This window comes from Apodemus sylvaticus, chromosome 5 (assembly GCF_947179515.1).
Source record: "Apodemus sylvaticus chromosome 5, mApoSyl1.1, whole genome shotgun sequence".
In the NCBI taxonomy this organism is placed as follows: domain Eukaryota; kingdom Metazoa; phylum Chordata; class Mammalia; order Rodentia; family Muridae; genus Apodemus; species Apodemus sylvaticus.
The window spans coordinates 143,679,733-143,700,432 of NC_067476.1; the positions used below are offsets into that span (position 1 = coordinate 143,679,733).

Sequence of the window (20,700 nt, forward strand, 5' to 3'; positions counted from 1 at the left end):
GCTTTCTCTGTGTTTGTTTGTTTAGTTTCTTGCAACAGGGTCCCATGTAGGCAAGGATGACCTTAAACTCTTTGTCCTCGCGTCTCAGGGGCAGGGATGGACAGCAAGCCTCTGCTACTGTGCCCAGCTAAATACTTCCATCCTGATGATGGTTGAATCCACAGTTACGCCACAATCAGCAGGACATGAGGGCACAGGCCTGTTACCCCAATACTTGGGACTCAGGAGGGATGAGGCTCTTGAGTTTAAGGCCAATTGGACCACAAAGTCAGGAATATATGGCTATGTGGCCTAAGCTTCGTCGCTAGCTCACAGACTGGGCCTGGAAGCGCAGAGCACAACCCTAGCCCAGCTCACTGGGGGCACGCGTCCACACCCCAGGGCCACTGACAAGGAAAAGCAAACCCAACAATTCAAACAAGATCGCCTACACAAGCAGCAGATAACCAGCCACCTGTCAGACTGTCTGAGGAGACAGGGGTTCTCCATGGACGGGCGACTTTGCCCCCAATCCTGGCTGGAAGCAGTTATAATTTGTGCGGAGATGCAGGGGGCTGCTGGTCATACCACAGTGCAAAAGGGAACCCTAGACCCTGGCTGAGAGGTCCAGACTAGGCAGTGGGTGGCGGGGTCCTGGTGGGCCTTCAAGATAGAGTATTCCATAACCCTTGTGGCCTCCGGAGTTAAACTGGGCACCAAACCTGTGGGAGCAGGGCAAGCAGCCAGGAGCAGCTTTTTTCCCTGCCCTGTAGGGGGCAGTGCATACTAACCCACCGTGTGTGGCATGTCTGCGGCTCCGTGGAGCAGATGCCCGGCAGTCCTTCAGTTGACAACAGCCGAAGCCTTCCAAGTGTGCCACATACCCTTCCAAGCTCTTCGCTCACATTAATTCAGTCCTCATAAAAATCCCATGGAAAGGCGACTTCACCACCCTCCCCATTCCCCACTTTGCCAACGAGGAAAAGGTGGGAAACTCACCCAAGGACCCAGAGCGGATCTGGACTGGATCCCAGCAGGCGGGCCTCAAGAGCCTGATGCCTTACTGGGGTTACTCTGCCCTCATTGTAAATGCTTGTTGAGTGACTGTCTGTTCTTGAACCCTGTTTTTGTTGAGGGACCCATGGGGCAGGCCGGGGAAGGGGAGAGGAGAAGGGTTGGAGATCAAAGACTCTGAGGGTAGACACCTGGAAGAACTGCACCCACTCGCTGTGGTGGTAGGGAAAGCGGCCCTCCAGAGCCTCCGGCAGCTGGCTAGGGTCCACGTGGTTTCTGAGGACCTTCAGTGAGGTCAGTACCTCCACCTGCCGAGAAAAGGAGAGTCAGGGGGAACAGAGGACTCTTCCCCAGAGGTGTAGGAGGTCCTGCTTAGATCTCTGTGCAGGCTCCACATCTCCCACTGAGAAGGTCCAGAAGGTCTGAGCAGTGAGACTTCTCTGGAAGCTTTGACAAATCATTTGACCCAGACCCTGATTCTGGAATGGCACACATACAGTTACTCCCAAGTCTGCGTTCAAGGCAGACATCATCAATCAACTGCAGCACTCATTCATTCAGAACTCTTTCTCAACGCTGTTGTCCCAGGGATGAAATGTATGTAGTTCTCACACTGCTCTCAAATGACCATAATGGTGTTGCTCCCTCCTAGGGGCTGATGGTTACCAAATCATAACAGTGTTTCTTGAGGCACAGAGAAGGTATTTGCCAGGCAGCAAGGTTTCAGGTTTGAGTTGGAACGGTTCCCAATACATAGGCTTTGGGTGGGGCAGACTGTGCAGGGATGGACTCATCTGCTATCCCGGATGTTCCGGGGACCATTCACAGTCAGGCAAAGAATTGCAGGATCCCAGCCCCCACAGGAACTCCTGAATCAGAGCCTACACCTGGATAAGATCCCTCAAGAGATGTGCCCACTACAACACCCACCTACCAGCCCAGGGCAGGTTGGCTCTTGGATTTAAGAGTTATTTTCAAGGCAACCAGTCTAGATGTTGGAGGCAGATTCAAGCTTGAGAGGCAATGCCCAGCTCACCCCGTGTCGCTTTTCTGTTTTAATCAACTATTTTATTGTGTGTGCACACAGTTGCCTCAGAGCACACGCTGAGGTCAGAGGACAACTTTCAGGAAGTGGTTCCCTCCTTCTAACCATCTCGCTGGTCCCATGCCTGTTTTCTAACCCGGAGGAAGGGGACCTCCAGAATCACTTCCTGCAGTAGGCAGAGTCGGCTCCCACACCCACCCTAGTAGGGCAGGGAGCACGCACGCGCTCTCTCACAGTCCTTAAGTCTGCCATGTTTGAACCAATCAGGAGGAGAAATTTGGGGAGAGGGATCCCAGGGCATCAGAGACTCCAGTGCTTCGTTAGGCTGTTGGCCTAACCTATCTGTAAAGGAGAGGGACTGCCTAGATGGAGTCTTTCATGTTGATCTCTGCCCTGTGTACATCCTAGCCCTGTGGGAGTGACCGCCAGAGGGAATGGCTGGGATTCTAGAGAGGTCATGTGACAATGTCTCCTGCAGAGGGGGAGGGGATGACGTCCCTGGCAATTCTTAGGCTAGGGTAGATGCTTTCAGAGTGGGGATCCATCAGGCAGTTCTTTGTCCCTTTGCCTGGCTCTACACAGGCCCGGCCCCTGCCCCGGCTGCCCACGTGTCTTCTCACCTGGACAGAGAGTACAGGTAGCTGGAGGACCGACGCCTTCTCCCCCACGAGGAGCACTTTACCGATGGAGGCCGGAGCCAGAGCCTGTGAGGAGAGAGCGTCTTCAAGACCGCTGTTTCCCTCTCCGTCTTGTTTCTTTCTCCGTCTCCCCAAGGGACATGCAGAGGTTTGCGGTGGTCCCCAGGTAGGGGCTTGTGTGGGTGGCATGTTTAGAGTGAGCCTCTAGCCTCAAGAGCAAACCCAAGCTGGACTGCAAGACTTCCTTGAGGCCTCAGTTTCCCCAACTATGACAAGAGGTCAGAAGGCCAAGTACATCATACCCTCACCTGTCCAGTTGTCCGTCCATACTGGCTAGTTAAGGTTCTTCTCTGTCAGGGGATTTATGCTACCTAAGGCTAAACCAATCAGAGGCCTGTATTCCCCAGGAACATGGGGCTTGGTTGATGTGGACTTCTGAGCCAATCAGGAGTAATGGTACACTAAGAAACTTTTGCTGGGACTTCTCTCACTGTGTCCTTCCTGCTGGAATCAAATGACTGGCTGCATGTCTTGCAAGCTACTGGGAGCCATGCTGTCACCTCCTGCAAGTGCGGCCTTGAGAAAATGGCACCCTTCTAGGAGGAACTGCACAGACACAGGGTTGGTGGAGCTCTCTGAGCCCTTGGATGAGGCCCTACCCACAGCTAGACTCGACTCTTGGCTGCTAGAACGTGGCCTTGCCCTTTTAAGGTGGGGGACACTCCTGAAAGGTCCGATCCCACAGCCGGAAGAGACCAGGCCATGCCTTCCTGCAGCTCTCTGTGGGACAGAGTTAAGAAGCTGTCCGAGACGTGATTTTCATTTGCGGTGCCTGACTCTTTTCTTGCTGTCGCGCACAGTGTATTGAGCTAAATCACAGGATGTAAAACTTCCCACCAGCTCCTCACACTTAGAAAGCTCTCGTGTTTCCCTTGTTCCTGGGATTAGGAGAGGGATTTGCTCTGGGGACTTCTCTGACGAGACTCTTCTGCCCACCCCATTCCTCTCATGGTGGTGTTCTCTCTCTCTCTCTCTCTCTCTCTCTCTCTCTCTCCCCCTTCCCTTCTCTCTCATCCTTCCCCTCACTCTTACTGGAGCTTCTCTCTGGATTTTTAGAGGAAGCCCCCTTTCTCTTTAAGGTCCCTGCTCTGTCTGTCTCTCCCAGCTTGCCCCATCTCTCTCTAAAGTGCTACCTCTCTCCTGGGCCCAGGGCCCTTTCAGCCTAACGTGGTGCATTTTCTGAAGAGAGCCATTCCCCTCTCAGCTTGCTTCCCAGGACCCACAGCTGACCCTTTTAACCTCTTTCTTGTTATTTTGAGCCAGCCGGCCCCCTTTGTCTAGAAGCCTTTTCAGTTGCCACTGAAAGACTCTGCCTGGGCTTTGTGAGGCCAACTTTAAGCCCAGCAGGCTCAGGGCCTGTCACAGTCTCCTGGGGACTCCCGAGACCAGGTAGACTAAGGTGCTCTACCTGGCACTTACCTGTATGCTCTGCAGGGCACTGGCCAGGCCAGGCCTCTGGGTCCCTTTCCTGGCATCAATCACCACCAGCAGCCCCTTGGCTTTATCTTCTAGCCTGAGGGTGGAAAACAGAAATCAGGTTCTGCAGGGCAAGGATGGGCCTGGTGGAAGGGGTGTGGCTTGGAGGTTGTGAACCTTGTTATATTCTGTTCCCAGAGTTCCAAGCAAAGAATAAATGAAATGAAACAAACCCCTGACACACACCTGTTTCTTTGCATACCCAGAGCCCCAGATTGTTCAGATTTACCAGCTCCCAAGTGTGGCTTCTGATCTATAGAGGCGGCACTAGTAACCCAACTTCCCCGCCAATGACTGGGCTAGATGGGGTCACATGACCTATATTTACCCAATGAGACAAGTTAACTAAATGGCTCCAGGAGAATCTATTTTCTCCTTTAAGGAGCTCTTTGAAGGTGGGAGGGTGGTATTAGGAGGTGGGGGGGGGGGGGGGACAAGCAGGCCGGAAGAGAGCACGAAGAGTAGCCAGCTGCGAGAGACAGGGCCATAAAGAAACCCCTGCTGTATATATAATTACTATAACTCAGAGAGTGTTGCAGAGAAGTGAGGAATTCTAGGCCTCAAGGCAGACAACCAGAGGCTGTTCTGAATTTGAACCTAGCCGCTGTTGTCACCAGAGTGGGCAGGGTGGACAGTGACTGCTTCTCAAGTCCTAGGCTGGTCCTATTGTAGCCCTAAGTCAAACAGGAGTCCTTCCCTGACCTGAACCCAGGGCCCTCAGACTTTGAGTAGAGGGTGGTAGGGGATGCGGGGGGTGGAGTGGGGTTGTGTGTGCCAGTCTGCTGGTCAAGGGGGTCTGGAAGACACCCCCAATTGCCTTCAAACCTTACACCAGCAGTTCTCAGGCACAGCCCGTGTGGCTCCCCATGGGTATCTGGTCACCCGGACACATTGTTTTGTGTCCCTGTCACCAGCAAGGCTGTGTGAGGATGAGTGGGCAGGAAGGGCTTGCTATGACCACCCCCAGGCAGGGAAACCCAGACACAGAGCAGCCATGCAGTATACTGCAAGGGAAGTTGACATCACATACTCCATTCATGCGAGTTCCTTGTGACCCAACCCAGGTTCCCTAGTTATTGGGGGAACAGGGTGTGCCACAAAGGAGGACAGTCAGTGCCACAAGGCCACAGAGCACAGTGGGTGAGGGAGACGTTCGGGGGTTCTGTCTGCACAGAGATGGTGGCCATTTTCCACCCTGGCTTTCCAACTAAAATCCACTGTCGGCTCTTCTGTACCATATCAGTGCTTCTCAAAGACACATCCAGCCACGTCATTTGCAGTAGGAACATTACTAAAATGCAGATCCTCAGGCCTGCTGACCCTCAGTGCTGGGAACGGGCCAAGGGCTCTGTTCAACAGCGCAGCGTCAGATCAGAACCGTGGGCTTCTGCTGTGTGTCTGTAAAATGTTCCCTGCCACACACCAGCCCGGGGAAGGCCCTGGCTGCAGGGACAGAGCCCATCCACCATCCCCGCACCTAGCCTGTGGCTGGCTCTTTGATCATAAGGTGGATGGAAGGACCTGGGGCCTCTGTTATATGTGGCAGAGGGATGAGGGTGGAGACATCAAGGCACAGAGTGTCCTCTTACCTAGGAACACTGCACAAGTAGGAGAGCAACTCCGCGACCTCCGAGGCAGTACACCACGGGGCCTCCCAGGCCTCCTCCGAGGTCGACACCAGAAGCAACGGCCGCCCCACCTTGTCCCTACCACCTGAAGAAGAGCAGACATGACATGAGCAGTGACAATTCTGGGGAGCCCTCCATGGGAGCCCCTTCTGTGACTTTCCAGGCCTTTGCCTACACTGTTTCTACCTGGAAGATCCTTTCTTCTCTTCCTTCTGTGACCTCCAAACTCCTATTCATCCTCCAAAGGCCCAGTGTCAAAGCCCCTTCCTGAAAAAAGTCTCCCTGAACTCTTCTTCTTCAGCACAGAGGGTCGCTCACTCATAGAGCTCCTCGGGGGTTGCCTCTGTATAATGCATGAACCCCAGGAAGCCAAGCAGGGATGGTGAGCTCTGGGTCACAGAGACTAGGTCATATCTTCATTTGCTGTGTGGTCCTGGGTTGGTCTGGGCATCTCCAAGCTTAAGTTTCATCTATCTGATGAGACAGATTCAGTTCTGAGGGAAGGAGGTTTCTTTGGGGATTAAGTGGGGCAGTTCCTGAGAGCGTTTGGCACTCAGCCAGGATCTGTGGATGCAGCTGAGGTGACTGGGCGCCATCTTTGTCCCTGTCTTACACAGCTCATAGCTCTGTACTCTAGCCGCATACTTTGGACAGGCCATTTCTGGTTCTAGGGATGGGGGCTTTGTATCTCACTGTCTCAGGACTCAGCACAGCTGACAGGACCTTCCTTCATCCTGTTCCGCTTGTCTAGTGTGGCCCCACCCTCCTATCTCCAGCTCCTGAGATCCTCTCTGTCACCCCCCCCTGCTCCCCAGCCTCCCCAGCCCCCCACCCCCATCCAGCCAAGACACTATTTCCATATTCCCCCCCTTCTAGAACTCTGGCCCCGGCCCAGGACCCTGTGATAAGCTGCCTTTACAACTCCACTGCCTCCTGGCATTGGCTCAGGACAGCGTCAGCACACGGAGCCCTGAGGTGTTGGCCAGGGCACTGAGGTTAGAGCAACACAGCTCTAACCCTGCAACCCTGAGAGCTTGCAGCATGCAGATGGACCCAGCAGCCCCACCTGCCTGCTCTCCCTAACTCCCACCAGGTACAAGTAGAATCGGTCCCTGTACAAGTTTGAGTAGCAACAGGTCAGAGGCTGGATGTCCTGGGACATGGCAGTCATGTGACTGGAGCCCGGCTCTGCTTACCCAGCAAATGCTGCTCAGGCAGGAGCAGGGCAACAGGCAGTGTCCCATATAGAAGGCATCACTGTATACCTGGTTTGCTTTCCGCTGGACCAAGGAGGCCTCTGTGCCCCAAACACTGCCCTTGCCTGGTGGATGGTGCCAGAAATACTATATCCAGCCCTAAAAATAAAAAACCTTTCTGCTATGGCCATGCTGGGTGGTCAATGTCACACGGAAATAGGAACGGCAGGGTGGGAATGCAGGAGGCTCTTACAGCCACTGATAAATTCAATAAAGTGTCAACAAATGACTGGGACACCAGCAGATGGCCCCTCTGGGATCTGTGGGTAGAGCCCGGGAGATATGGACGTCCAGGAGTAGCAAGGCGGTGAGACAGTTAGTTCCCAAAGGCACGGTATTCCTCACTGCTCCTGCCCCTTACAAGTGCTGTTCCCTGTTTCAGAAACACTGTTCCCACCATTTCCATGGCTAACTCCCATCACACCAAACCTCTTCCAGAAACCTTCCTGGCCTCTGCTGCGGGAAGCCTGGGCCAGCGGCACCGTCTGTGTTTTCCCAGTTCCTGGAGATTTGCTTTGAATTTTCTCTAACACTAGAGTAAAGGTTTTGTGGGTGCAGGGATCCCATCGGACTCGTTTCTCAACGAGTCTAGGGTTCAGGAAACAGTGATCGAATAGCTACGGATGGAGAATTTGAGAAATGCAGCATGGAAGCTATCACTAGCTGGACCAAAGCCTGTGGGTTGGGCTTACTCCCCACAGGCTGGAAGGACTAATAGCAGAGCCCCGTGGATGCCTCCTTCCCTGAAGACTTGCCCTTAACTCTACCAGTTTCTTGGCTCAGCCTGCATCCCATTCTAGGACCAGCCTGCAGTTAATGACTGACAGACTCAGGACCAGCCTGAAGTTAATGTCTAACAAACTCAGACATTAAATACAGACCCTCATGCCATAGTTGGCTAGGTGATATATATAAAATCTCTCCCTCAGAGCCTCCCCAGAGCCTCCCCAGAGCCTGACTATGGTCTTCTTCACCCCTTCCTCTGCCTGCCTTACTTCATTCTGTCCCTTTCTCTTGGGAGCCTTTCCAAGATTGTTTGTCTCAGGCCCGGCCTTGGCTGCCTCACTGAAGTCTAGACGGATGGATAAATGGATGAGTGGATGGACAACTGAACAGACTGGTGAATGGATACCTAGAAACTGCTTTCCTCTAACCCAAGCCTTTGGCTGGGAACGTTACAGCCTCCAGGCCTTCCCCCTCTTCCCCCGCCACTGTCTGGGAATTCTCTGTTCCCCCGACTCCCCTCCCAGCCCTGGGACCTGGCAGGCAGGCTATCCTGGAGTGGAGCAGCTTGACTCCCAGGGTCTCAATCCTGGGCTTAGGCCTAGAACACTCCTCCAGGCGGAGTCCTCCTCCTGGGGGACCTGCAAGATCTCTCCGGAAGCCAGGCAGCTCCCCAGACAGTGCGCCTGAGCCAGATGTTGTGGGTAGAGTTGTTTCATCTGGGGAAGAAGAATAACACAGCAGGACATGTTAGACAGGACACAGACTTTTCGAGGGACAGCGTTCTCTCTCCCACCCAAATGACCTGCTCTCTTCTATAGCATGATCTGCTCTCTGCCAGCGATGCCAAGTTCTTTACTTCTGGCATATCTTTGAATCATTAGAGCATCTGTGTGAAGTGAGTCCCCAGCAGAGAAAGAGGCCTAAGTTCAGAGAGGCTAAACGTCTGGGCAAGGTCATATAATATGACCCAAAGCTGGAATGTGAACCCAAGCAACCCCAATACTGTCACTCAGCCCGACACTAGTGAGATGTCTTTAGCCCCCTGAGACTGGGACAGCATTGTGGCCCCTGCTCCTCACAGCCTGAGCCTTCTGCACCAGGATAAGTCTGGCCCTCGCCCTGCTGAATGTGGGCTCTTACCTTTGCCTGGGGCCTTGGCTTCACAAGGCTGCAGAGAGCTGAGGGGGCACAGGGCCTTCGGAGTCTTGGTATGCTGGAGTAGGACCTTCTCGGGGGTCCCAAGGGGTGCCCTCTGTTCTTTCAAGTAGGAGAACTGGAGCCCAGAAGCTGGAGACCCATGGAAGGAGGTGTTCTTACTGAGGCAGTCCTCTGTCTTGGAAGCTCTACTCTGTCCTGGTATGGTCTCCTCTGTCTTAGATACAGGGCCAGCTGAAGACAGGAGATGAGAGAATGCTTGTCTTGGCTCAGGCCTGAGCAGGACCATGGCTTCTGGCATTCCCAAAGGCTTCTGCATCTTGGAGGCTGCTGGTTCTTCTTCAGTGTCTTCCTTCAGGCCAGAGGTATAGGCCAGCAGCTTCTCCGGGACACTTGTATGGGCCTGCTGTGGCTGTCCCACTGCAGTGTGGCCAGATGATTTATGTTTGGCCTTTCTCCTTGAGCCCCCACTACAGGGCTTCTCCCCTGAGCCTGCTGGCTTTTCACATGCCTGTCTTCCCAAGGGAAGTGCCCCAGAATGTCCCGAGAGAGACAGGACCCTTTCGAGCAGAGGTGCCCCCTGAGTTCTACATTTTGTCTCCTGTGTTTTTTGAGTGTCCACACTGACTGTCGTTACCTCGCTGTCTGGAGATGCCCCTCTGTAATCTCGGGGAAAGCCCAGGAGAGCCACATAGTCCCCCTCCAGGCTCTGGCTGGCCTCACTGTCTCTCCTGAAGGCCATCTGTCCTGGCCTTGCTGGCTCCACCTTGATGAGCCCTGGATACTTGTCCCCAGAAAACTTCCTTTTATCCTTATCCCAGCTCTGGGCCACAGACCCCTTAATGCCCAAGTCACTAGCCTGGTATGGCTCCTGGGGGCTGCTCAGAAGAAGGCCCTCCAGTGGACAGGAGTCCCTGTTTGAGGAAGAGACCTTCTCTATTGGAGGTCTGTCATCTACAAACTCTGGACTGGTAATCCTGGTCCAAGGCACTGGTGTGACCCCGTTTTCTGAAGCCACGAGACAGTTGTGTAAGGGACGCCCCTCAAAGTCATTGTTGATGGCCTCCAACCATTCTGGAGTGAAAATCAGAGAATAGGAGGACTCAGGAATCGGCTTCCTGTCTACCTCGCGGAGGTCTGAGGAGAGACACTTGAGGGTCATGTGGACAGACTGCTCCTCCCAGGACTCCACTTGAAGGTAGAAATCACCCTGGCGTAGCAGGAGTGGGTTGAGGGGTGCCAGATGTACCACCACCTCATCCCGCAGACACAATGGCCAGCCCTCATGCAGGAAGAGGCAGTGGGTATAGAGGGCCTGCAGAGAGAGGGGGTGGGGGAGGATCAGAAACAGGCTCCAGGGAATCTTGGCTTTGGTCATCTTCCTTCTCTTTTCTACATAGGACCTCAAATAACCAGGGACTAGGCAAAGGCAGGAGAGATGCCCAGAACCAGGCACCAAAGAGGCCTTTGCTCTCAGTGTGTGAGGTCACTCGCTCCTTGACTTTGAAGATGCTTGCTAGCCTCCAGACCTGAAGGGAAGGCCGGTGCTCTGAGTCCTGATTAGCAGGTGCCTTCCATGGCAACCCTGCTTGGCTTGTGACCCTCTCTTCCCCATCTACCCCAGACTTCTCCCAACCCAGCTGGAGCCTTAGTCCCACCCCTCCTGGTAGGAACTCAACACTGATCAAGGTGAACTTCCTCTCCCAGCCTTTGTTGAGTGGGGATTCCTGTGCTAGCCAGGATCCTGCTCCACCTAGGGTGGAGCGCTCAGAGCGAAGGTGAAGTTCTTTGTTCCTCCAGGTGGCATGACACCCCAATATGGCTCTCTATAATTCACAATGACAGCACCCAGGCAGGCCCCTCAAGACCAGGCAAGATCTATGGATTCCCCACCCCCCCCCCCCCCCGTTAGTGGGATGTCAACGCCATTGACCCCTAGGTGTCAGAGGGTCATAAGTCAAGTAGCCTTCTCTCTCTGCTGACAGGTGGCCTTTCCCTTCTGACAAGCAGTGGTTCTTGGGAACTCTCCCCACAGCCACCATATTTCTTGTTGGAGAGACACACCTCGCCCTTCTCCTCTCCTCAGTCCCAGCCCTCAGGCCTCCTAAGGGAGCTCCTTACCACAGCCCAGGCCCTCCCCAACTTACGCAGGCCGCTTCCCGCACTTGCTCACACAGGCGCTTGGCAGGGATGAGGAAATCCAAGAGGAAGCTCAGCCCATCTCCCCGGAAGTCAGAGTCCAGGAGCCGGAACACTTGACCCAGGACTGTGGGAGCAGTGGCTTCAAAAGGCGGGTAGAGCCCCGCCAGGGCGTGCTGGATGGCCACGTCGAGGGAAGGAGGGTCCTGCTGGGGACAGCAGGGAGGGAGGAGTTACAGTAGCAGTATAGGCAGGAGCAGTGACCACTCCTGTGTCCTTCAGACCCCTGTGAGTGAGACCCTGCTGACTCCCATGGCCAGGGCTAGACCCTCACTTCGTCCACCCATGCTGGCATGCTGTGGAGCTGTGTAGTGGAAATGCGGAAGTCACTCCCCAGAGCCCAGGGTGGGAGGGGTGTGGGATCCTTAGTGTGGCAGAACAGGAAGGGGTTTGCCAGGCCTGTAGGCCTCACTACTGCTCCAGCCCCACGCACCTGCCAACCCCTGCTTCTCCACTGCCACATGAATGGTCCCACAGGCTCATGTTTGAACACTTGGTCACCAGTTGGTAGAATTGTTTGGGAAGAGTTAGAAGTTGTGGCCTTGTTGGAGTGGGCATGGCCTTGTTGGAGGGGGTGTGGTCTTGATAGAGGTATGGCCTTGTTGGGGGTGTGGCCTTGTTGGAGTGGGCATGGCCTTGTTGGAGGGGTGTGGCCTTGTCGGAGTGGGCGTGGCCTTGGAGGAGGTGTGCCACTGGGGGTGGGATTTGAGGTTTCAACAGCTCAAGCCATTCCAACTTGGCATTCTCTGTCCTGTCCTTGTAGGTAAGACTAAGCTTTCCGCTACTGCCTATCGCAGCACCAAGCCTGTCTCGTTCCTTGCTACTTGCCATGATGGTTATAGACTCTCATCCTCTGGAACTGTGAGTTCCCAGATAAACTCTTTCTTCTATAAGTTGCCTTTGTCATTACAGCCATAGAAAAGTGACTAAGATACTCACCAACCTGGGGACACAGAGAGAAAGAGCTCACAAGTGTCATCTCAGTAAGTGACATAAACCCAGTAAGTCCCTGGGCCTGTGTCCCTTCATGCTGGATGCCCCACTCCGCCCTGTCTCTGCTGGGACACTGGCACACCTGGCTTCTACCTCCTTTTGTGACCTCGATTTGGGACCTGCCATTTCCAGACCTCGTCTGCAGCCCGGCTGTCTGCTTCAGCTTTGGAAATGTCATTACACATGACCTTCAGCGTTTGTACCGTTAAAAGTTAATTTTGGTTTTCACCTCTACCCACTGTGCAAAAAGGTATATAATTGTGTTCTTATCTCAAAAGGAGTGAGTGAGAGAGAGAGAGAGAGAGAGAGAGAAAGTATTAGACACTTGCTGTGTACCAGCCCTACACAGTCTCTTGCCCAGTGTCACATACAATGATGCCACTGCCAACCTGGGGCATGCATCCCATTTTGCAAGTAAAGGGTCAGAGCCAACCTTGCCCTGGTCTTAGTGAGAACAAGAGAGACAGTGCGGATCCAACCCAGACCCATGGCAATAAAGACAACTGGCTTTCTTGCCCTGCCTCTGGCTGCCTGATCTGTCTGGGGTCCACTTCTTTCAGGGTGGTCTGCCCAGGATTCTAGTGGCCTAAAGAAACCACAAGAAAAGCAAGGTCCGCCCACTGAGCTGACCTTGGCTCACACAGGCGACCTTACACATTTGCCACGTGCTTTAGCCACCTTTAGAGGTGGCTGGAGAGTGGGAGATTGTGACAAGCAGACAGGCTACACGCTTGGTGGCTCACTATCTACCAGTCAGGGTCTCCTGGGTCTCAGAACTGTCCAAGAATTCAGGAAGAACATGGTGAAAAGGCCCCAGAGACCGGAGGAAGGAATGCTGGTCCCTTGCCATCACAAATGAACTGGGCAGGCCAGCCTGGGACCACAGGAGTCTAAGTGTTGCTGCCAGACTCTAAGTGATCGCTGTGAAACTTGATAGATGCTTTTCCATTCCTTCCCTGGGAGGGCAGCCCAGCCCAGTCCAGCCCAGCAGTCAGTTGCTCCTTGCAAGAGCCAGGCATGAATGGATGGGGAAAAGGATGGAGACGGGGCACCCTTTGCAATCTGGGCCAGAGAAAGAGCTCAGCTCCCCATCCAGAGATGGACTTGTAAAATGGAGCCCTAGTTTTCTTTTTGAAGTGCTGAGCTGGAACCCAGGGCCTGTGCATGAGAGGCAAGAATAAGTTATAACCACACACACACACACACACACACACACACACACACACACACACACACACACAAACACATCTTCCCCACTGAGTCACGCCTCCAGTCCTCAGTCTTTTGCAATAGGTTCTTACCAGAAGCTAAGGTTAACCTTGAACTCACTCTGTAGCCCAGGCTGACTTCCACTTCCTACTCTGCCTCCTGAGTGCTGGGACTGCAGGTGTGCACCACTGCTCTGGGATGCACACATCTATCGTAGCAGCTCTACAGTGAGCTTGCTCAAATGTCGTTCCTAAATGTATCAAGCAAACTCTGCAAATGCAAGGTATACAGTCAGATATACTTTTACCCCGTGTATCCATCCTTGCAAATATTGCCTAGCTCAGTGTGCAAGAGTCACCCCCACACACAGAGGCTTACTGCTCGCCAACTTCTCCCCATCTCTCAAACTAAGCTTCTATTATAATGTTTTCCAAGAAAGTGTTCCATATGATATAATCCCCAGAACGTGAGTAGGTCCAGACAAAACCCAGGCGGGCATTAAACAACGTTACCCTGAGGGCAGTGACGGGCAGGGGCCTCACGAGGCAGCCTTTTAATTTTCTTCTGAGCTTGCTACATTTTCCAAACATTCTGGAACCAGTGAGTGTAGCTTTTATAACCATGGGGAAAACATAAAAGTGTGATCGTGTGCTTTTAAGGCTGGCTCCTTTTTTAAATGGTCTCGCCAGATGTTCTTAACTGGGCTTCTGAGATGTGGGCTGGACTGCCTTAAAGGTCCTCATCTTTCCACTCACTCCGCAGAGCCAAGATTCTAGTCTGATTTGGCGTGGCTGCTTCCTCCTCCTCCTCCTCCTCCTCCTCCTATCCCTCCTCCTCCTCCATATGGGAAGGTCTAATGTGGGCAGGGTCCTAGAGCATTCTCTCTACTCTGGGAAAGCTAACATGCAGCTTGTGATGGAGAAGCACTTGCCTAATGGTGCACAGACTTGGGTTCCATCCCCCACAAACAAAGAAGAAAACAAAAAACCAGGCAAGGTGAGACACTGACTATGCCACACCAGGTGACTTTGGCCACAGGCATTAAATAAACAATACACTTATAAATAGGAGCCTCTGGCGTGCCCGGACCTCCTCAGAGAGTTTTCTCTCTGCAGTTGACTATGGTTAAGGCAGAAGCTTACAGCTGGGCAAGATGCAGACAAGTGTCTGTGGCATGCTCAGCCACAAGTGAACACCTGCACCATACCACATCGTACTGGCACATCATAGCGACGGCTCAGACCACCATGGAAAATGGGGAAGAAAGGTTTTGAGACTTAGAGGTTGGAGATGCCTGGCTGGCTTTCAAATCCCAGCCTAGGCAAGTTCCAGAGGGGCGTCCCCCAGAACTGCTGGGGAGAACAGTGTCTCCTGGACATGACAGGACCAGGCACTCAGGAGCTCACAGCATCTGTGGTTACCTGCACAGGATCAAGCCAGTCTGCATTCCAGCATGAAGTGGGGAGAGGCCCACCTCCTTCCTTCCCCTGCTGAGGAGGAGCAACTGACAGTGAGACCTCCTGCAGGAGGCAGAGTCCATTTTCTTTGATGGGAGGTAGCCCTGAATAGATTGACCAATCTCCTGTGGTGGCCCCTACATTCATGAATATATAGTCAGCACAAATTGAACTCCACCAGTTATAAAAACAAAACAGGATTTGGGAGGGAGAGGGGAGTGGAGAGAGGGTCTGGGAAAAGTTGAGAAGCAAAAGTAAGTATGATTAAAATACATTGTATACTTGCTTGAAATTCTCAAAGAATTAATAAAAGTATTATATTTGTTTTTTTATTTTTTTAAAGCATTGGGCATATCTATTCTAGGGCCCTTCTGGAATTGTCCATATAATTTTGTTCCGGAAGGTGTGGGATAAGGATGTGGTTTCTAAATGGATCAATCTTTAGTTGCTGAGGAAGTTTCAAAGGTCTGACCTCACCCCATGTCCCTGCTCCTGCCCGGGAATGGTCTAATGAAGAAGAGGCTCACCGGTGAGAAACGGAAGCAGATGAATGTGAGAAAGCACACCACAGACCCTTGCTGAGGACCCCCAACCACCCACCTCAGAGGAGCAACAGGCCTGGGACGCTGCAGCAGGCCCTGCCTGATCTACTGAGTATCCAGTCAGCCTCCCAGGGTCTTGAAAGTGGGCCAAAGCCCGCAGAGCCAGCTGCTGCCCAGCAGGTGTCGGACTTCCAGCTTCCTGGCACCTCCCCCCTTGAACTTGTCTAGGCTGAGGTCCCGAGGTCAGCTCCCCAACTGCCTGATCACATCCAACTCAAATTGCTTGCGCTTTTGTCTGCGTGTGGGTGGATGGGGGAAGGGTTGGTGTGAGAATCCAGCTCTTTATAAACAAACTTTCAAAACTGGAAGTCCAGCCCAGATGCAGTGAACCAGGACAGGAGTGGGTGTCAAAGGAGCCGTGTTCAAGTCCAGCTCAGCCATGTGGTATCCAGGGAGTTGCCTCTGCTTCTGTGAGCCCTCCCTAGTCTCCTGTTTGTCCTTGGCTCTATTCTCCAGTGCCTCTGGCCTGGGGCACAACTTCTCCCTCAAACTATGCTGCCTCTGAGCTGCCCTGAGCGAGCCTTCTGGATGAGGCCAGAGCTAGGTCCGTTCCGTGTATGGCTTTACATGATCGTCCTTACAATTCTGCGGGCTGGCCATCGTCTCCCCATTTTACAGATGAATAAACAGAGGCTCCTGGTCAGTGGGCAGGAACACTGTGTGAGGCTCCCTGAAGACTTTCATACACAGAGAGCTGTGGCCCTCAGTAACATCAGGCAGCTCTCGATGGCTTCAGCAGCTTGTCAGCCTAGTACTGAGGTCTCCCATCCTATCTCTCCTGCTTCCTAAACAGACCCAGCTCTGACAGGGGCTCTCCCTCACCCGCCTGCCCCGTGTGCAAGATTTTCTTGCCATGCTCACATACTTGGATTAGCTATTTGCTTAATGTTTATTCTTGATTATCCAGTGTTTGACTTCCCTTCCTATTCATCTTCCGTGTAAATTTGCCTTATTTATTGTCACGAGTTTGTCCCGTTTCAATCACTTCCATGACAATTCCCTCTAAGCAACTCCTTGTTTAACCTGCAGCATTCCCCTCCTGGGCACCTGCCGGCTCTGCTCACACTACACCCATCTCTGTACAAGGTAAGCGCCCACCCACCCTTCAGAGTCCTGCCAGAGGGGCATCTCTGCTCAGGTTTCCATGGCGCCCGTGCTCTCAGGCAAGAAATAGAGACTCCTCTTGGACTCGCCCATTTACTCTAGATATGAGAAAGTCTCAGGTTGAAGGCTGGGATCCCACATAGCTTAGTGGGATCAAGATAAAGTAAAAAAGAGAGCCGGGGGTGTGGCTCAGTGGTAGAGCAGTTGCTTAGCATGCTTGAAACCATAGGTTTTAGAAATCACAGTATTAAATCTCCTCCAGGGGCCAGCAAAATGGCTCAGCAAGTTAAGGTACTTGCTTCCAAGCCTGATGTTGAGTTTGATCCCACCACAGAAGGAGAGAACCCACTCCCGAAAATTGTCCTCTAACCTCCACATATGTGCCACAAAGGCATGCTAGAGTGACACACTGCAGTGAGTGGATCATGAGCAGATATACCACAGTGGTTTGGGTCAGGTGGAGATTACAGGAAAGAGGAATTTCCCAGCAAAGAAAGCACATGCAAAGGTCCTGGGGCAGGAGGGACCATAAATCCCTAAGGGATTCTGCAACCAGGTCCAAGAGTTCAGGGCACAAAGTTAAGATTGGAGAAGAGAAAACAGTGGTATAGATCGCAAGGCCCACATAATAACCTGGGTGTGGTCTCACATACACCTATACCCCCAGCACTGAGCCTGACAGACATGGGAGGGTCCCGGGGACTTTTCCAGCCTAGCCAATAAAATGCAAGATCCAGGTTCAGGGAGAGACTGAGGCTCTAAGGAGTAGATAGAAGTTATAAAGGCCCTCCTCTGACTTGTGTGTGATGTAGGCACACATGCATGTGCTATGTCATATAAACCCACATGTACACACATACAAACATGGGCATTCCTCTCACCACATCACAAGACACACACATATGCACATGCACGCACACAATGCACACATGCAATGCATGCACACGCATGCACACATGCACACACACATGCAAATAAAGACAGAGATAAAAAACATGACCGTCCTACCCTTCAGGATATACTTCCTCATACTGTTCTGGGGGGCACCCCAGGGTCTGACCTTTGACCCGAGAGTCTGGGGTTCACTGAGGGTTTGTTTGTTTGTTTGTTTTTAAGAAAAATGAATAAACTGACTCCATCAAAACCAGAGCTTTAACAGATAGGTGAGCTGCGGCACTAAGGTGACTTTGCAGGGTGAGAATTCCAGCTGTCCCACCTCGTCCTTCTGGAAGGGTGACATTGCCAGCTACGGAGGCTCCTTGGTTCAGGCCCTCGTCTGTGTGATGAGGGGCCACAAGCCTACTGTTAGAGTTGGTGGGCGTGGTATGTCTCCCACTCCTGGAGAGCCCAGCACAGGGTCTTGCCATAGCAAGAGTCGGACCACCACAGCCTTGGGCCATGCCACTGAGGATGGACCTTTATGCTCCAAGAGCGGTGTGTACCGTGCCCTGGAGTCTGAGATTGGGAGCCTGGTTTTGTACTGTCTGTGTGCAGACACGTCTGTCTATATTTCAGCAGGAGCAGCAGGCACATGGTGCCTGCGTGCTTGCATTCACTGTGGTTCAGGGATTTGTGTGTGCATGCATGCACCGTGTGAATGCACCTCTCTGAAGAATTCTGGGTGTGGACCTGCACAGGAAGAGAAGCCCACCCAAGCCAGTACAGCAAATCAGAGTCAAGGGGTGAACGCCCTGGCCTGTCTCCCAGCTCTGTCCAAATCCGCGGAGATTTGCAAAATTGCTCCAGAGAATCCTGCCCAATCCCGAACCTGTCTGGAGCTGCGCTAAGACTCTGAGCAACAGACTTCACTTTGATTCCTTCTTCCCAGACACTGGCACACAACTCTCCTAGAGGTCCCCTTCCCAGGGTGCGGTCCACGGACCCCAGGCGCAGTGGTACTGTACGCCCTCAGCCTTCTCCCCAGATGCCTAGACACCTCATGCTCATGGGAGGATCCCATGTTCCAACATGTGCAAATTTAACTTGCCAACCCCACCCCACCCCCGTGTCTAAAATAGCAAAGGCACCCAAGATTTGGTGAACAATTCCGTCGAACCCACTCTCCTGCCCTCTGGGTCCGCCGTCCCCCGCCCCCCAGCACTACTGTGCTGTGCGGGTGGGGGGGTAGGGGGATGAGGGTGGGGAACTTTGACCCTCCCTCTCATTCCAGACCCCCTACAGGACACAGCCCTGCCAATCAGTATTAAGTTTAAAGCGCTAAAAAACATCCCCCAAGTTTTCTGCATGGCTCAAAATCCAGAACTCCAGTTCAGATTTGCATGCTGGTTTGGAGCGAGATGAAAGCGTGCATCTCTGCAGAGGCCCAGGCAGGACGCGCGGCCCAGGGGTGGCTCTGAGCCCCACTCTTGCCCTGATCCTGCGGGAGCTGCATACGCAGTTAAGCACCAACCCAGACCAGGAACCGAGGGTCTCTAGGTGCACCCCCGCTCCCACCCCCACACACAGACACCCCGGGGGGCTGTGCGGGAGAAAACCCAGCAGAGTGAGGTGGTCCAGGCCCAGGAGGGCGTTACCATGGTGATGCTCCTATGGTCCCTGCGCTGGCAGTCTCTGTCCTGCGAAGCTCTGGCTCTCCTAGCGCTGGAGAGAGTGCGAAGGGCTAGCGGGGAACTCCCAAGCCGGTCTCATCCCGAGGGGCAGCCAGACCGGGACAGGGAAGAGGGAGAGGGGACCCAGACGGAGGAGGCGAAAGGAGGGGGGTAAGAGGCGGGCCACCCTGTGGGGGGCGGGGCGGCGGCGGGACAGCGGCCCTTTGTGCGACGCCTTGCCCTGCGCCAGCCCTACAGCAGCCGCCGCTGCCGCTGCGGGTGACAGGAGCCCGAAGTTCAGCCCACCCCTCACCCCCTGCCGAGGCCACCGGAACCATCTAGGGGTGTCTGGCGCTGCCCAGCGCTCCCTCCAGCGTCCCCATCCAGGACTGCTGACTTCTTGTCCCTATCTGCAAGTCATTTTGTCTCCTAAGCCTCAGTTTTCTCACCTGTAAAATGGGGAGGTGGTGGAGGAGATGCTGGTGAGGATGGCATCCCTTTCTGGAACTGGGGAGCAGGGGTCAGCATCGATCCTGACAGCCCAATCTCAGGCTTGGGATGGTGGGTAACTGTAACACACACACACACCCCACACACACACACACAGCCTTCAAGAACTTGAAGCCGCCATGACAGACACCCACATTTCTGTGAGGCAGGGTCCTCCAGACACCCACCATGCCTAGCTCTGGAACCAATCATGGAAGGAAAGGTGGGCTGTTCAGAAGCCCCCACTGAGGTTCTTTGTACCAGGTTCCCCTTTGGATGACTCTGGAGTTGATCTGTTTATTATCAAATAGTGTGCGAGCCAGAACAACACAGAGACTCCCTGTCCTGGGGCCCGTGGAAGGGGGTGGGGGTTGTCATCTGCCGGAAACGGGGGAGAAAGAACGAGAGGAACAGAAAACATAACCATGAGTTAACTGCTGAGAAGGAACCGGAGTTGGTCAGAAACTCCCGAGAGGGGGCTGGAGAGATTTGGCTGCTCTTCTAGAAGACTCAAGTTCGATTCCCAGCACCCATACGGCCATTTCACAACCACCTGCTAAGGGCATCGAACACCCTCTTTTGGCCTCAGTGGGCACCAGGAACACACGTGGTACACAGACACACACAGGAAAAATACTTTTTTTTTTTTTTAAAGAATGGCGAGAACCAAGTGAAGGGAGAGGGGCAGCAGGACATGGAGATCTAGGCAGTGAGAACAGCACATGTGAGGCCTCCGGGGTGGCGGCTTAAAAAGATGAGGACAAGTGGGGACAGAACCAACGGTGTGGTGGCTTCCCTTCCAAGTCTTATCCACAGCCGTGCCCCACCCCCACTGGTTATCTAGTCTTTTCACAGGAACCTGAGTTAGGAGCTAGCCCGAATCCTTTCCTGCCCCCTGGGCCTTGGCTTTTTTTTTTCTTTTGCTGTTGAACTAGTAATCCCCCAATAGTCTCACTTTGCTGTGGGGTTCCTTAGGAATGTTATTTAAACATCTGATAACCCCTGCGTAAGAGGCAGAGGGGAGGGCTTTGTTGTTGTTGTTGTTTTGTTTTGTTTGAGGCAGGGTCTTCTGTGTCCCAGCTTTAGGTAGAATTCCTTATGTAGCTGAGGATGACCTTGAA

General features: G+C 53.4%; 1 protein-coding gene across 2 annotated transcripts in view; it reads right to left on the reverse strand.

Annotated features, from left to right (window-relative positions):
* Kiaa1755 (KIAA1755 ortholog) overlaps positions 1 to 19,273 on the reverse strand; it is a 30,413-nt gene extending 11,140 nt beyond the window's left edge. Inside the window, exons 1-8 of one of the 2 annotated variants that reach the window (XM_052184152.1) lie at positions 19,076 to 19,273; positions 11,125 to 11,322; positions 8,963 to 10,292; positions 8,356 to 8,538; positions 5,802 to 5,925; positions 4,156 to 4,249; positions 2,659 to 2,742; positions 1,185 to 1,301 (exon numbers count right to left, since the gene is read on the reverse strand). In XM_052184152.1, the coding sequence (XP_052040112.1) occupies positions 1,185 to 1,301; positions 2,659 to 2,742; positions 4,156 to 4,249; positions 5,802 to 5,925; positions 8,356 to 8,538; positions 8,963 to 10,292; positions 11,125 to 11,322; positions 19,076 to 19,078 (2,133 nt within the window). In that variant the 5' untranslated portion in view covers positions 19,079 to 19,273. Of the gene's footprint in view, positions 1 to 1,184; positions 1,302 to 2,658; positions 2,743 to 4,155; positions 4,250 to 5,801; positions 5,926 to 8,355; positions 8,539 to 8,962; positions 10,293 to 11,124; positions 11,326 to 19,075 lie in introns of both variants that reach the window. The other variant, XM_052184151.1, reaches the window with a different exon arrangement.
* Positions 19,274 to 20,700: the final 1,427 nt, after the last annotated feature.